At 37.3% G+C, this 15,952-nt stretch overlaps 1 protein-coding gene across 1 annotated transcript in view; it reads left to right on the plus strand.

The window, feature by feature from the left end:
• DPYD (dihydropyrimidine dehydrogenase) overlaps window positions 1-14,377 on the plus strand; it is a 728,688-nt gene extending 714,311 nt beyond the window's left edge. The window contains exons 22-23 of the mRNA XM_004689753.2: window positions 9,754-9,894; window positions 12,925-14,377. Of these exons, the coding sequence (XP_004689810.2) occupies window positions 9,754-9,894; window positions 12,925-13,086 (303 nt within the window). The 3' untranslated portion in view covers window positions 13,087-14,377. The remainder of the gene's footprint in view (window positions 1-9,753; window positions 9,895-12,924) is intronic.
• Window positions 14,378-15,952: the final 1,575 nt, after the last annotated feature.

Genomic DNA, 15,952 nt, shown 5'->3' on the forward strand with positions numbered 1-15,952 from the left:
CACCAGGGAGGGCCAAAAGATAGGTATTTTTTTAAAAAAGATCATACTAATGTAAATTATTATGATAATGAGTTTTTAAAAATATAGAACATATGAAATCGCTTTTAGTTTAAAGGAACCAAGGGAGGCCCCTCTGAAGAAGTGGCATTTAAGAAGCCCAGTCAACAAGGTAGAAATAGCGGAGTGAGAGGCAAGAGGAATGCTTGGATTATCCATAATGTGGTCCTGAATTTGTTGAGTGGCTCTGGTTATAGCAGCAGAAGCAGATATGAAATTGACAAAAATTTCTAATTTCTTCAAAGCTAGGTATTCTCATTATACATAGAGATATAAAAGATACTAAGAAGTCAAGAATAAAGGGGATAAGACTATATTTTTGATGACCCTATGAACAGAGGTAAAGAAAAGATAATCAGAATTTTGTTCTTGGTGTCTTTTGATACAGGATGAATAATTTAGGTTTGAGTATACTTATATTAGTGAACCCCAGGGGAGCATGGTCCATTCTGTGCCAGAGAATATGAGAAAAGGAGAACTGCTAGGTTGCCTGCTGACTATGTGCCAAACACAAGAACTAAACTTTGCGACGATTTTCTGATTTTTCACTTAACCTAACACCCTCTGAGAGAGTAGGAAGTTCTCAAAAAGCAAATGAGAAAAAATGGTCAAGAAATAGGAGAGTAACCAGGAGAAAATTACGATGTAAAGGAAACCAATAGAAAAAAAAAAAAAAGGAGCAAGTCTTAACTATGAGGCTGTAGTCCACAAGGTCAGAGCACTTACTGCTGACTTGACAATTACATTCACCCATGCGCCCATTTCCTTATTTATTCAACGATGATTAATGTACACCCACTTCTTTGCTCTGGCAATGATGTAGCAATGCCTGGCTCAATAGTAAAAAAAATGAAGCTCAGCTTACATTTTTAAAAGAAGCAGATAATAAAGCAAGTAGACAAGAAAACACATACTATACCTGTGAAAAACATACAGCAGGTGTAGGGGGTTAGAAATGGCTAGAGAAGTTGGTTGGCAAATGACTGCCTAATTAAATGGCATTTGAGTAGATACATGACAAAATGAGAGGGAATGATATGGATATGAATATCCAGAAGGAGAACATTTATTCAGAAGCAGCAGAAAGTGCTAAGACCCAGAAATGGAAAACTCCTTGACAGCAAACCACTAAGTCTTTTTGTAAGGAAGAATGACATAATCCAGCTTACTTTTCCAAAGGATTATTCTGGCTGAGGTGTTGATACAGGATCCTAAATGAGCGAGGACAGAAGCAGGGAAACCAGTGTGAAGGACTTTCTAACAATCCAGGAGAGATTGGCAGGGGGGAGATTAAATACCAGATAATGTCAGAAGACTTCAACTCCATTGTTTTGAGTAAATGATGTGAATAAAGTTTTATACACAACCTAGTCTATCCAAAGAAAAGAAGCTACACTTACTGTCATTTTCATAAGACTACCCTGTCCCGTTGCCCCGTATCTCAGACCTCACCTAAATGAGGTACCCTGGTGTCCCCTTGGTCCTCACTGAAATTAACAGCCACATTCCCTTGAAGCCACATTCTTTCCGCACATGTAGAAATGTGTTTCTGTGGTATGTGCAGCTCCTTGTGCTTTCATTGTTTTACCGTCACACACATACCAGCCACGCACTTCCCTCTGCTGCTTCATTATTACTTTTGTGTTCTCCCTGCAGTATATCTTTTGTTTTTGACATGCCACTTTTCCTTCCTCCCTCTTTCTTGGAGGGCTTCGGTTAATCTGTTTGGGTGCTTAATATTTTCTCTGTCCACCCATCTGTTTATTTTTGCTTGTTTCTCCCCTCCTCTCTGCTGGCCTCCTTATAGATTCCAGTGTTCGTTCGTTTAAACTCCGTGACACTGCTTTGTTTATCCTCTCAGCTAGCACAGTATATGATTCCCCATCTGCTGTAGAAAGAGCCTCAGTGCCCCACAAAGTTAACTAAGCCCCTCTTGTCTGAACAAGTTTTTCAGTCATGCATTCGAGTTCCTAATCTATTCCATCTTCCTTGGTTATGAAGGTGACAATATTATTTCTAAGCAAGCCATGCTCAATAAATCTCATCTTCTGTTCTTTTTTTCCTTTCAAATGCTTCAGATAAGATGTAATGGTCTGTTGCTTAAGAGGTAGGCAATTTCAATATCAATCAATCAGTAAGTAGTTATTGAGTATTTGCTGTGTGGCCAGTTATCTGTTAAAGACCAAGTCTTTGTCCAAAGACCTATAAAGCCTGGTCCAAGTCTCAAGGATTTTCCTGATCTCAGTGGGGATGTAGCACTAACATATATTCATTATGCACTCAACTGCAATTCAGGAATGGTGCTAGGAATACAACATGAATTTTAAAAAGAAAGAAATCTATCCTTATGGAGCTCATCATCTTAACAAGGGAGAAAGACACATGTTTAAAATTATTTACAGTTCAATCAAATATGTACAAAATGCTCTGGGAAAACAGGAGTGAAAGGGATTAGTTCTGCCTCAGGTAATTGTGGAAAGCTTCACAGAGATGGTGATATTTAACATGGTGTTTAATAAATTAGTGTTAATTAAGCAGAGAATTAATAATAAAAGCTAATATTTGTTGAGTACTTATGCAGTTTCAGGCATTGTTCTAATGTGCTTATAAATTAACTCATTTAATCCTCACAATAACCCTATCAAGAACCCATATTTTCCCTAACTTACTGATTAAGTAATGATAAGCAGAAAGGTTAAATAACCTGACCAAGATCACACTGCTAGAAAGATACCCAAAAAGCCAACATTTGGTTCCACAGTCAGTCTGTGGAACTTGGGCTGTTCAGCACTATTTTCTGCTGTTCCTCACAGTTGGGATGAGGGTGAGGGAGCAAGGGAAGGCAAATTAGCAGGTCTGCAACATGGAGAGTGCATAACTGCCTGAAATAATAATGCAGCCATAGGACCTTAAATCCCATATCACAATCCCAAGCTCACTCCATTTTTTCGCATCAATGTGGTAAAATCATTCTTTTGCTCAATGGGAATTCACAGGCTGGAGGTATTGAGAGGCAAAGAACACAGTCCTGTTGATCAGTCTTAACAACCTGATATAAAAGAACCAGGTGTACCAATTAACCTGCTGAAAATTTCAGTTAGAACATCTAGAGTGGTTCCCAGTGTTATGCTGTGACGAGGTTCATGGAAACTGAAGTCATTGTTAGCAAAGGCACATCCCAGCTTGTCCCTACTGTCTTGGCAACTTGAGCATTGTCTCAGTCCTACTTCAGGAATTGGCCTGACACCCTTCGGGATGGCACCCACTTGATTCCCTCTTTATCAGTTCCACATTTTGATTCCCATTGACAGTGACAAAGTATCATGCATACTGCCATACTGTGGGGCTGCTGCTTCTGTGAAAGAAACAGAAGAATGCTAAGGAGAAGGGGACCAGTGCTAGGTGGCCGAAAGGAGAGAGTGAGGTAAATCAGAAGCACACTTGATATAATAAGCGTGAAAGGGTCCTTCTGGAGAGGAACGAAGACCTTCAGAAGAAACTCCTGGCAGTTCGCCTGTGCTACAGAAAAGAAACCAAACAGGAGTTGGTGTCGTCTCCTCACTGAGCAACGCTGAAGTGACAGCACACACACTTAGCCTGGCTGAGTAAGAAACACGCTTTTTTCGTAGGCTGCATATAACAGTCTTGAGTGTTTGCCAAGACTTACAATGTCCCCCGAATGCTTCCCACTTCTGCTGATATATATGAGAATGAATTCTCATTCTCTTTGTGAAGCCAGAAATGTATCTCTAGCGTCTTTGAACTTCTGGGTAGGAAAATGAATGGTTTAGGGACACTAGTGATGTTTTCATCTCTTCTTCCTGCTGCTTCTAGTAAGAGACAGACTGTATCTCATAAGACTGGCAAGACAGTGTTGGCAGGAGACCAGTCAGCCTGATCGAGTGGTTTATTATTTCAATTGAATTGTGAGAGGAAGGAAGAAAGTACTCAGATAAAACTGTAAGGCCATATTAGATACTATAGAGCATAAAAGGGATGGCACAAAAAGAAAAATAGTGGAGGACTTTCCAAGCAATTCTGAGATGATGGACTAGGGGCAACATTAGCTCTCTCAATTGTCTATAGGCTGATAAATGGCAGATGAAAAATTATCAAACTCAACTTTAAAAGACATGAAAGGAGTTAGCAAAAAAAAATTCTTTAAAGGTCTTTGGGAGCTGTTTTAATATGTGATTTTGACAATGGAAAGGTGTATCTTATTTAGATTATATAGGGCTAAATCAAGGAACTGGGGAGGTACAGTCGATATCAAAAATATACAGGCACACATGAAAGGAAATCCACAAACCTGGAGGTAAGCAAGGAGCAGCAGCTGCAGGAGGGTAAAATGAAAGAAATGCAGAAATGTTATCCTGGGACTAGATCAGAGACCCCACAACCAGATGGTTCATATGGACAGGCAAGATAGACGAGCCATGTAAGCATTTATGGACTTCAGATGAAATCCCACTCCACCAAAGGCAAAACCTCTTAAAAATTTGAATTGCCCTGTTGCAAATTTAATTTCACAAAAGAGAGAATTGCAATGAGAGGATGTGCTGCATACTGCTGGCTCTTATCAAAATACATTCTGGGGAAGTGGCAGCTAAAGGCTCTCTTAAAAGGAGCCATCTCACATCATCCTAGTTGACTAGACCACAGAAAGGATGTCGTGCTTAGATATATAAATATCCCACCTTTAGTATATCTAATTTTAGAGATTTCAGAAGAAAAGAATCCCATAGTTACCCACCCTAACCTGAAAAGATGAAATCAAGAAAAATGAGAAACTATCAAATAGAAATGTGATTACATAATCACTAATTTTCTCAAGGACTGAGAAAAGGATTAAGCCTTTAGATAACTCAAAATCCAATAGTTATATGAGAAAATATAGATCACATTACCCATGATCATCATAAAAGAGTGCTATCAAGATTGAAGTATGAGTTAGAAGTAGCAAAACCTGACATTATTGAATTTGTAGAAAATATTATTAGGAAAAATGGGATTTTGTCTGTGGTAGGTTAACAAAAAGACAAAAGACAACCACGCCTTAGAACAGATGGCATACCATTAAGTTACAACTAGAAAGAATTGTTCAATACCTTTTACTGTCTAGTGTCCCTTGTAGAGAATATTCTTAGAACCAAAAAGAACAGGAAAAATATACTCAAGATTTGGAGCCTATGAAGATACAGATGTAATAAAAATACTGGATGAATTTAAATGCCAAGTGTCTGACTAGAGCATGCTACTGTGCTCACCCATATAAAGGATACAGTGATGGGGACACAAATGTGCGTTGAACCAATCTTGGTCACATCCACATCTGACTTTACTGTGAATAAGCTCCTTCTCACCTACTTCAATACCCAGATTCTCACTAACTTTGCCCATCTCTTGATTTACTTGCATCTCTGTCCTCCACCAATCTATGATTTTATTTCCTGAACAACCTTTGTCTTTGTCTTCCCATCTCAGTAAATTCAAGCTGAATACTCACTATTAGGGTATTGCGATTACTCAAGACTTTGTTTCTGATCATGCAGCCACCCTCCCTTCCTGCCTCAGAGCTTAAAAGGAGTAGTATTGTATATCAGAAATGGTGTTTGTTCCAGGTTCTTTAGACTAAGAAAACATGGGGTGAGGGAGAAGAACTGTAGAAAGCTAGAAATCTAACCGCTGTGAAATTCTGGAATGATCACTGAACATTTGACTTGAGAACATTTTGGTAAACGAAGAAGTTAAGAGTCAGCATAAATCCAGTAAGAACAAACCAAATTTCCTCATTTCCTGTTTTGATAGGTTTATTAAGGAAGGAAGTTCACTAAGGAATAAGAATGCGAATAAGTGACATTGATAATAGTATAGATAAGAAAATGGTAAAGGGATTAAACAGGCCCAAATTACTTAAATATTGAGTACCTTCAGATAGAAATCACAGTGATTGCCCACAGCACATTGTCCTTGCTCCTGGCCTTTGAATGACACTTTTTTACAGGAATTCATAAATTATGCTAAGTAAGTATATAAAAGACAAAACTTGAAAGGACAGTTGTCTATCAGATAACAGTCACAACATAAAACACTTCAACCACTTACCAAAACAGGCCAAACTAACTACTCCATCTTAAGAATAACAAATTATGATATAGCAAAGATGACTCATCTTGCTTTTCAAAATATTTTTGTTTATCAGGACAAATTAATTGACAAAGATCTGGTTCTAGAATTCTGTAGCCTTTCACAGTATGAATTTAGTGAACATATGTTAAGTCAAATGTATAAAAAAATCTTCGAAAAAATCTAGTAGCATTTTTTCCAATCCACACTCACACATAACATTTCCATGGACCACAAATAGTTACAGCAGATCACTTGATCCTTATATATCTACACCCTGCTTGCAATAATTAATATAGGTTCCCCAGTCTCTGCTGATGTGTTTCCAAGAGAGGCTAGACTAGCCATATGTGTTTCATTGATTATATATGTCTCTTTTTGTAAATTCCAAGTTTGAGAATGCATACTCATAAGCTGGAGGTAATATAGCAAGAAGCTTTCAGTTTTCAACAAATGTCCACATTTTAAGCCAAATAGAATGATACTTCATTTTCTTTGATGCCCTTTCCCAAAATAATTTAAAGTAGTTGTCATTCTTTAATCCTCTTCCAGATAAAAACAAACAAGATTTTCTTAAGAACTATGATGAATGAGAGGAGACTGTTTAACACCATGTACTAATAACATCTAGAGACTCGAAGGACCTTGATTTATTTAATCACACATTAAACATGCTATCTTAATAAGTGATAATAGCAAACTCCAACTTAGAGCCAAATAATAATATATGATATACACAAACTATGTACTTGGTTCTTACAGTAAAAGCTGTTAGAAATATTGTTTTGAATAATGTAAATTTGATGAATTTCATGCTTAATCCTCTTTTGAGTATAAATTGATTATTTCACTCATCAGATTTAGGGTACAACTATTTTTGACTGAGGCACTTACTAGATTGAAAAGGGTGGTTTTATATCACATATAAGTAGCTTTTAAATAGCCAGAGTAATCTCATCTTAAAATATTGTTAGAAAATATTAATATACCTTGATAACCTGATTATAATTTGAAGAAGTGCTGAGATTTCTCTATAAATCTCATTTTAATAAAAATGTTCAGTAAATCAGCAAGTAGGAATTAACCAATACAACTGTGTACCTAATGTTATGGTATATGTTTAGTAGATAAATAGAAACTACATTAAAAAATATTTGAGTGGCCATTATGTTTCAGAGAGATGCAGGAGCAAGATACACCACATGAGACACAAATATGAACAAAGCCTACTAAGAGACAGTATATAGGAAGTTATAGTAGAAAAAAATATAAAAACCATGAAGTAGAACTTGTTTCATAGTACCATAGATAGGTCAACATAGCAGATCCTGTAAGCCAGCTTCATTATTTACTCAGTTCTTACCTTCCATCTCAGCCACCTCATCGTGTTTAAAAATGTGAAAGATTTATGTGGAAAAACTGCCTAAAAATTCTGACACTGGCTTGATATGTCAAAAGGACTTGGAAGTTAACCTGTTATCATTAGTTCCACTTAAGAGATAAAAATTAAAGTCCACTGGGGGAAAAAAGACAAAATGGGGAAGAAAATGGAAGAGATAAAAGAAGAGCAAGGTAGAAAGATCTCTTCTTCAATTTAGAGCTAAAAAAGGAAGGATGGATTGAGAAAATCATGAAAAAGTGTCAAGTGAAATGCCTTTGAAGGATGTATAGGATTTTTCAAAGTGGAGATGGGAAGGAAAGCAATTCAGAACAAAAGATTCAACATCAAGTTAGTCCTTGGCGGAGTTGTTGACAAATGTCTTCAGTGTGAGCAGTGTCCCGTGCACTGAAGTGTGTGGTGTTTGTAAGTGAGAAACAAGAGGGAGAAGCCTGACGTGCTCACCTGGAGAAATGTACTTGGTTCAATAGATTTTTAAGAAAGAGAGTGAAAAATATAGTCTGCTACCTAGACAGCATTACATAGGGCAAATGAGAAAGTAAGAATATGAAACTTTTCAAATAGATTCTTGTGCCTGCATTAGAAGTATTGGGAAATTAATTAGTAATGGCAAAAGAGTATAGTAGATATCAAAAAGGATTAAAAAGATTGTAGACTCAGGATTCACAAGATTTCTCAACAGAAACACGCCACCTACAAACAGACAAAATTAGATTTGAAATTACCTTGAACAAATTGAAAAGAGAATAGTGAAGACAATACTCTGAATTTTCTATCTTACTCCTTAGGAGATGCACATGTTATCTTTGTAGGATAAACTTTATTTTCATTAGAAAGCTCAAAGTCAGGAGTATATTATTTAGAAAAGAAATGGGGATGAGGAGGTTAAAAAAATGGTAACCAAGGTGATTTGTTTTAAAAAGCAGACAATATCAAGGCAAATATCGGAAAATGGCTTTAAGTAAGAAACAAACCTCCTTGAACATGGACCTTGAAATCAAACTAAAGATTCTCTTGTTCAAAGTTGAAAACAAAAGCAGAAAATCTTGACAGCATACTAATTTGACAAACATTGTTACATTCCTCTGTTTTGTTTTATGAAACAAAGTGTTTCTTAGTGTTGATGAAACACCGGCTGTGCTTCACATATTAAGCATACTTCCAATTAATATGAAAAACAAAGCAATGTGGAACCGCATGAAAAGTGGTGAATGATGAAAATCCTACTTCATTAAAAGTAAAAGAGCATCTTATTTAGCTATTAGATCAATCTAATTAATTAGCATAAATTATAATTTTTAGATAATAAAATATACTCTTCAAGACTTGACAGGTGGGTGTGCTATCAAAGCACTCTTCTTAATGAAAATCTAGAGTCCAAATGCAGTGATATAAATGCATAGCATTCACATTTTCATTCCTTTCATTCCTAGCTATCTAAAGTTTTCTGGTGTAAGTGCATTACCATTTGTCACTTTTCATGACTTTTGGATCTTTGAAGGTCCAAAATAGAGAAGGCACAGCAACTGAAAAATCATTACTTCCTTCTTTCTTTTTTTTTTAAAGATTTATTTATTTATCCATACAGAACTGGGGTACAGGCAGAGGTGCAGGGGCAATGATAGGCCTCACCAGAGACAGTGGGGAACAGAACAGGCAGACTGCCTAAACTCACTGCTGAGGGGAACCACAGGCGGTTCAGGGGGGGTCTGCCACACCATGCAGTCACCTCCGGGGTGAGCGGGGATTGAACTCATGTGGAAGTGGCTTTAGCTTCTGGGCGCTGTGCCTTAACCCGCTGCGCCACCAGGGAGGGCCCTACTTTCTTCTTTCTTTCCAGAAACAATGTTGTAGATTATCTTGTAGAAAACCTATTGAAAAGTGTTCATTAGGGCTTACATTTGTAAGCTGTGTACACACATACACACACACACACACAAGCTGCACGCTTTGCTCTACTCACGCATCCATGCTTTACTCATCTTTCAGAACACAAATGTTTAGGCTATAATTATGGAAAGTACATATATATATATAAGAACTGGAATATCCAAACCTTTTTATTCAAGTCAACATGTATCATACTATATAAAAACAGGGAAATTTGACTGATCTTAAGTATGTATGTTAATGTTTTCCAATAGACACTATAATCAGTGCCTATCTTTTAGGAGGTAATTGGAAAAGCGCTGCAGTACCTTGGGTCTTATGGAGAAATGAGCAACGTAGAGCAAGTTGTGGCTCTGATTGATGAAGAAATGTGTATCAACTGTGGCAAATGCTACATGACCTGTAATGACTCTGGCTATCAGGTAAGAATTTTGCTATAATTAGGATGCTGTGGGGCTTGTTTTTCTTGCTTAGTGGTGTTTTTAGGAAAACCATGAGTGAAATTAACTAAACCAGTTAATTCAACATTCAGTAAGATTTAATATCATTCAATCACTCCTAAAATTGGAGGGGAAAATCATAACCAGAAAAAGATTTTTCACATAATTATGGACATTAGGTAGCACTATGTCTTGAATACAGAGGGAAGGAAAAAGAACTATAATTTATCACAGGATCTTAAAAAAGTCTTGATTCTTACCACCTAAAGAAAATGTTCTTCTATCCACTATTGATTGTACTTTACACTAGTTAGGGAGGAAAGGCATTTCCCCCTAATTAGTTGTACAGACTGAGACCAGGAATTCCTCTGTAGCTAGAAAAGCAACACCTTGTATTCCTGACATAATAAGTCATAGATTCTTCCCAGTTCCTCACCCTTTGGGTGTGCATTTGCCACAGGCCAGTAAAAATGGGAGTTCAACTGACTTCACACTAACAACTACACAACAACATTGATTTTATTAAACTTTTTAAAAGATTTATTTATGTGTACAAAACTGGGGTGTAGACCAGTGGTGTGTGTGGGGGTGTGAAAGGATTCACCAGAGACAGAATGCAAAGCAGAATGGCAGATCTACTGAAATACACTGCTGAGAGGAGCAGCAGGTAAGACAGGAAAGGTGTGCTGCACCATGTGAGTCAGCTCCCTGGCTGGGGATCGAACTCATACCACAGTGGCTGGTAATAGCAGATGTTGCTGAGACTTTAACCCCCTTCGCCACCAGAGAGGCCCTTTATTAAACTTTTAAACCGTAAGTAATTATACTGAAGTAAAGTAAGTTCCCTTTAATGTGATTAATGGAATTTTCAAGTTAGAGAGAGTGCTCCATTTTTATAAATTGAAGTTCATTTACCTTATTCAGTCTCTGGAGGCAGGACCCACATGGTTCATGGTTCCCTCCCCTTTTTTAAAAAATTGAAGTGTCATCGTTTCATGCCCTTGTTAGGGTTTTGATACATGAGGATTTCTCCCCTCAGATATAGTTACCATGGTGAGCAATGTGTATATTCTTCCAGCCACCTGGCAGACATATTTTAATCATTACAAAATCTCTTCTTTCTTACTCTGACATTCACTTTATACCAAGTTCTTAACCAATGTATGTATCACATTCCTTGCTGAAAGGTGTCTCTTAACATTTGCTTTGAAAATGCTAACCCCATTATATTCATTTTTATTTCATCTTCTACTGAACCAATCAGGGTTAAGCCAAGAAGTCCTTTTGCTAAAATCATAGCATCTAACATCTTAAATTTTATACATTATGGGTCCCACCTTTGAAATTCTAGTGTTAATACAACTTCAGTAAAAATAATATTAATGAAGGAGAAAAATCACATATTCATTTAAAAAGAGGTTTAAAGTCCTCTGTCTCTTTTAGTTCAAGAAGATAAAAAATGGAAAATGAAAATCTCCAACTGAATGTAAAAATGGTATGGTTACAAACTTTTTAAGTATAAGATTTTATCAATTGCTTCTTGGCTTCCTCATTATAAAATGACACACAAGGGAGAGAAATAGATTCTATTCACTCCAACAGCCATCTGAGATATTATTTTGTAAAACACAGCTTGTGTGGAAAACTTCTCTTATGGTTTGTTACAGCTGTTGTAGTTCTTGTTCAGATATAATATGGTTAATTCCTTAAAGATCAAAATTTTTTAATTAAAATCTATCATGATTAGGTCATTTTCATTTTTATGTGCATGTAAACAAAATTATAGGCACAAGTTGCTCTACTGGGAGAGGAAAAGCTTTAAACAAAAAAAAAAACAATATTTTAATGGGATTATAATGCATTGTATATAATACCAAAATATATATATCAAAATCAAGAATTTATTTTATGTGTAGACCTGGCTTTGAGGAAGATATAATGGGCTAGGAAGGGTGCTTGTCCCTTTATTGTCCTTAGCCTCTCCCCCATCACTCCACAGAGTACGGTCTGAGTAAACACTGTCCTTGTTCTGTGAGACAGACAGCCAGACAGGTGGCCAGTATCCCCTCCCGTAGGAGAGCTGGCCTGTCCTTGGAGAGGGGAATGTGGTTTCTGCTGCTAAAATAGTTCTCTTTAACAGAAAAAAATCACCATGACTTTAAATAAAGATTTCAATCATAATTTCACGCAGGTGTTTTGTTGTTGTTGTTTTGGCTCATTAGAGATTGTTTCATGTCAGAGAAGGGAAGTGACCTTGGTAGAAAGCGGGTGAGACAGGAGGGAGGGAGAAAAAAAGGAAGGAAAAAATTATGGAATTTCTCAAATCCTGAGCAGAAAGGACATGATGGGATTTCTTGAATCCTGAGCAGTTTCAGAGACTGTGGCCCTGATGCTCACAGCCGAGTAGCTGAGTAGTGTTTGGGCAGGACAGGAAACGGGGGTCCTGCCTGCCATTCAGTGCTCCTTCCCCTTGGTGGTGGCCCAGTTCCTGGAAGCAGCCTGGAAACCCTCAGGCTTGAAAGGCAGCCCTCACCCTGGACTTTCCCTGTGGCTGCTAAAAACTACATGCACAATTGGAATCCAAACTGCGCATAAATTGCCCCATGCTGGCAGTTTCCACCATGAAGCTCAAGGGGTGAGAGAAGGAAAAAAAGATGTGCCAAAGCACCCCAATCTCAGGTGGAAGACACTCCATCCTGGCAGAACTGGAAGAACTCCTGCTCAGAACAGATGAAAGAAGAAAATTGTTCTGGTGAAAAAGTGCCCTTGCACAGAGAAGAAAAATGACCTCCCCGGAATGCTCAGCATTGTGTGTCTAATTTACAAGGATTTCTTTTTGGTCTTTATTCCCTTCCTTGGCAGCTCAACTGTTGCTATAGTTGCAACACGGTGCTGGGCCGTAGCTGTATCCATGCGGAGTTCGAGTGCAGTGGAGAGAAGGGCGGTGCTAAAGTGGGGGGCATCCTTGGCCTCTGTGGGCAGTGACGGCGATCCCTGTATTTCTGTTTGCAGGCTATCCAGTTTGATCCCGAAACTCACCTGCCCACGGTTACTGATGCTTGTACAGGCTGTACTCTGTGCTTCAGCGTCTGCCCTATTATCGACTGCATCAAAATGGTTTCCAGGACAACACCTTACGAACCAAAGAGAGGCTTGCCCTTAGCTGTGAATTAGGTGTGTTAAGGTGATTTGTGAAACAATTGCTATGAACTTGGAGGTCGCCTACTTATGCTAATCTTTTTCTTGGTGATTGTGGTGGTACTCCTGCTCTTGGGAATGAAAAGAAATATATAATTTCTAAATAAAAATGCTTTCTAAATATACTTGCAAATCTAAAAAAATCGAATGCCTGTGACCATTCAATTAATGGTCATAAAAGAGAATCATTCCTTCCTGAAGATAGTTGTTAAATAACTGTGTAGCAGTTAATTGGATGTTCACCGTCAGTTGTCCATTGTGAAAAATAATAACTGTTTTGTGGCAATTAATGCGACAGTTTCCAAATTGCCCTATGCTGTGCTCTGTCTTTGATTTCTAATTGTAAGTGAAATTAAGTATTTTAGAACAAAGCACAATTTAACATACAAGAAAATGTTTCCAAGGAAACATTTTATAATTAAAAATTGCATTTCATTTTAACAGTTTCTAAGCAAATGTAATTAGTTCCATGAAGCACAAACGAAGGAAGTCAAATAATTATTTATGATGGCAGGGGAAAAAAAGCCAAAGAGGTTTTTCCAAAACTTTAAGATGCCTTCATTGAAATAGCTTTATTTTTTGGTGCTTGTACTAAAAGCAGAAGTATTTAGTCACCACTCACATAACTCTTTGCTAGTCACTATTCATGCACACACTATTCATGCCCGAGACGGGTGTCCAAACGCCACCAATGAATCAACATGACATTCGTCTTTAAATATTTAAACTATGTTCCTAACAAAATAAGATCGTAGAATGGAGCTCTGGTTCTACTTGCTCTTTGCTGTACACAGACCCTCTCCATCTGTTTTAATAATAACCACCTTCGTGATTATAGCAATTAATGTTTGAACAAAACCAAATTATATAGCAATGGATCATGTGTTTCAGTATTCAAGAATGAAAGTATTGGTAATATATATTAGATTTTTAAAACCAATTTTACTATTCTACATGTTAATGTTTATGTTTAATTTCAAAAGTAATGCAATAGAAAAGAAATATGTTTTCAATTACGGATCGATATTTTTATAGTTCTTTTCATAATCAGCAAATAGCAATTTATAAACTCACTGTTTTCTGTGGCATATTTTAATATGAATCCCATATGTAGTAAATCTTTAACAATCTGTGGCATATTTCTATGACAAATGCAATATCCAGAAAATTTAAATGTTTGATTATGCACTTTTAGAAATGCATGTTTACCACAAAATCAGTGTGATTGAATAAAACCAAATAAAATTTCATAAACATTTAAACAACATGGTCTTTTGCTGCCTCCTTTACAAATACAATTTCATGTCAACCATTTAGATTTTGAAGTAGAGCAGTTTGGGGTTAATTATACAGCAGATTTCATCCAAATGTATATATAATGATAGTTGAAATCTAATGAGGGTAATAACAATGTGATTTCTAAAATGCCCCACATCCTGTGCCTCTTAGACAGGTTTCTGTACTGAATTCATCCTACTGCCAAAACATCTTTGACTGGGAACAGGCCAGTATTTGAACCCATTGTTCCAGCTCTTCGTTTGAGTTAGTTTCGGATCTACAGGTGGCCGTGGTTTTGAGTTAGGTCATGATAATCCACTATTTTACCCTTGCTCATTCCTCATACACATTTTCTGTTGTTGCCTTCTTTCTGCTTTATACTAAGAAGTTATTATTAGTAGCTGTTTATAGGAAAACAAAATTCAATTTTACAAGTATGGTTTGCAGATTCAGAATCCAGAAGGTCGAAAATCACATTACTCCGTCCAGCAAGACACCAGAGCCATTAGCCCTGACACACATTTTCATGGTTCTTGACCTTCAGACGTTAGACATGGGACCAGCCTTAGAAGTCTGGCCATTGTTTCCTATGTCTAAGATGCGGTCATTTTATGTGTCCACTTGCGATCATTTTATGTGTCCACTTCACTGGGCCACAGTATCCTGATATTGAATCAAGCATTATTCTAGATATTTCTGTGAGAAAGTTTTTGGATGAGACCACATTTAAATCAGTAGACTCTGGGGCCCTCCCTGGTGGCACAAAGGGTTAGGATGCAGCACTGCAAGCTGGCTGCAGCCACTTTAGTGGGAGTTCAATCCCCAGCCCCAGAGGTGATACATATGGCACAGCAGATCTCTCCTGTCTCGCCTGCTGCTCCCCTCAGCAGTGTACTTCATTGTTCTGCCTTTTGTGCTCCCTGCTCTGTCTTTGGTGAAGCCTCTCACCACCCCTGCACCTCTGGCCTATATCCCAGCTCTAAATGCATAAATAAATAAATATTTAAAATAAATAAATCAGTAGACTGAGTAAAACAGATTTCTGTAATGTAGATAAGCCTTATCTAGTCAACTGAAGGCCTGAATATAACAAAATGCTGACCTGCCTTCAGCAAAAGAACATTCTCCAGCAAATGGCCTTGCAATACCAATTCTTCATCATTGTATAGTAAGTCTGTATTTGAACTTCAACTCTCTTTCCTGACTCTCCAGCTGACCAGCGTTCCTAGTTGAAAATTGGACTTGTCAAGCCTCCATAGTCCCATAAGCCAGTTTCTTAAAATGAATCTCTATACCACACTAGTTATATGTCTCCGGAGAATCATCACCAGTACAACTTATTGGTTTGAATCACAAAATTATTAAAGGCAAATTCCATGGCTTTTGCAATTTAACAAATGCAGACATAGAAACTTAAGAGTCTCCATAACTTGTTTCAGGTCACATAGCAAATTAGGTCTGTTGTCATGTATGATGGTTATGTCTAGTATACTGTCTGCCTTCCTTATATTTACCCATTCAGTCAACAAATATTTATCAAACAGCTACCAGGTACCAAGTACTG

This window comes from Condylura cristata, unplaced genomic scaffold (genome assembly GCF_000260355.1).
Source record: "Condylura cristata isolate star-nosed mole 26May11 unplaced genomic scaffold, ConCri1.0 scaffold00026, whole genome shotgun sequence".
Taxonomy (NCBI): domain Eukaryota; kingdom Metazoa; phylum Chordata; class Mammalia; order Eulipotyphla; family Talpidae; genus Condylura; species Condylura cristata.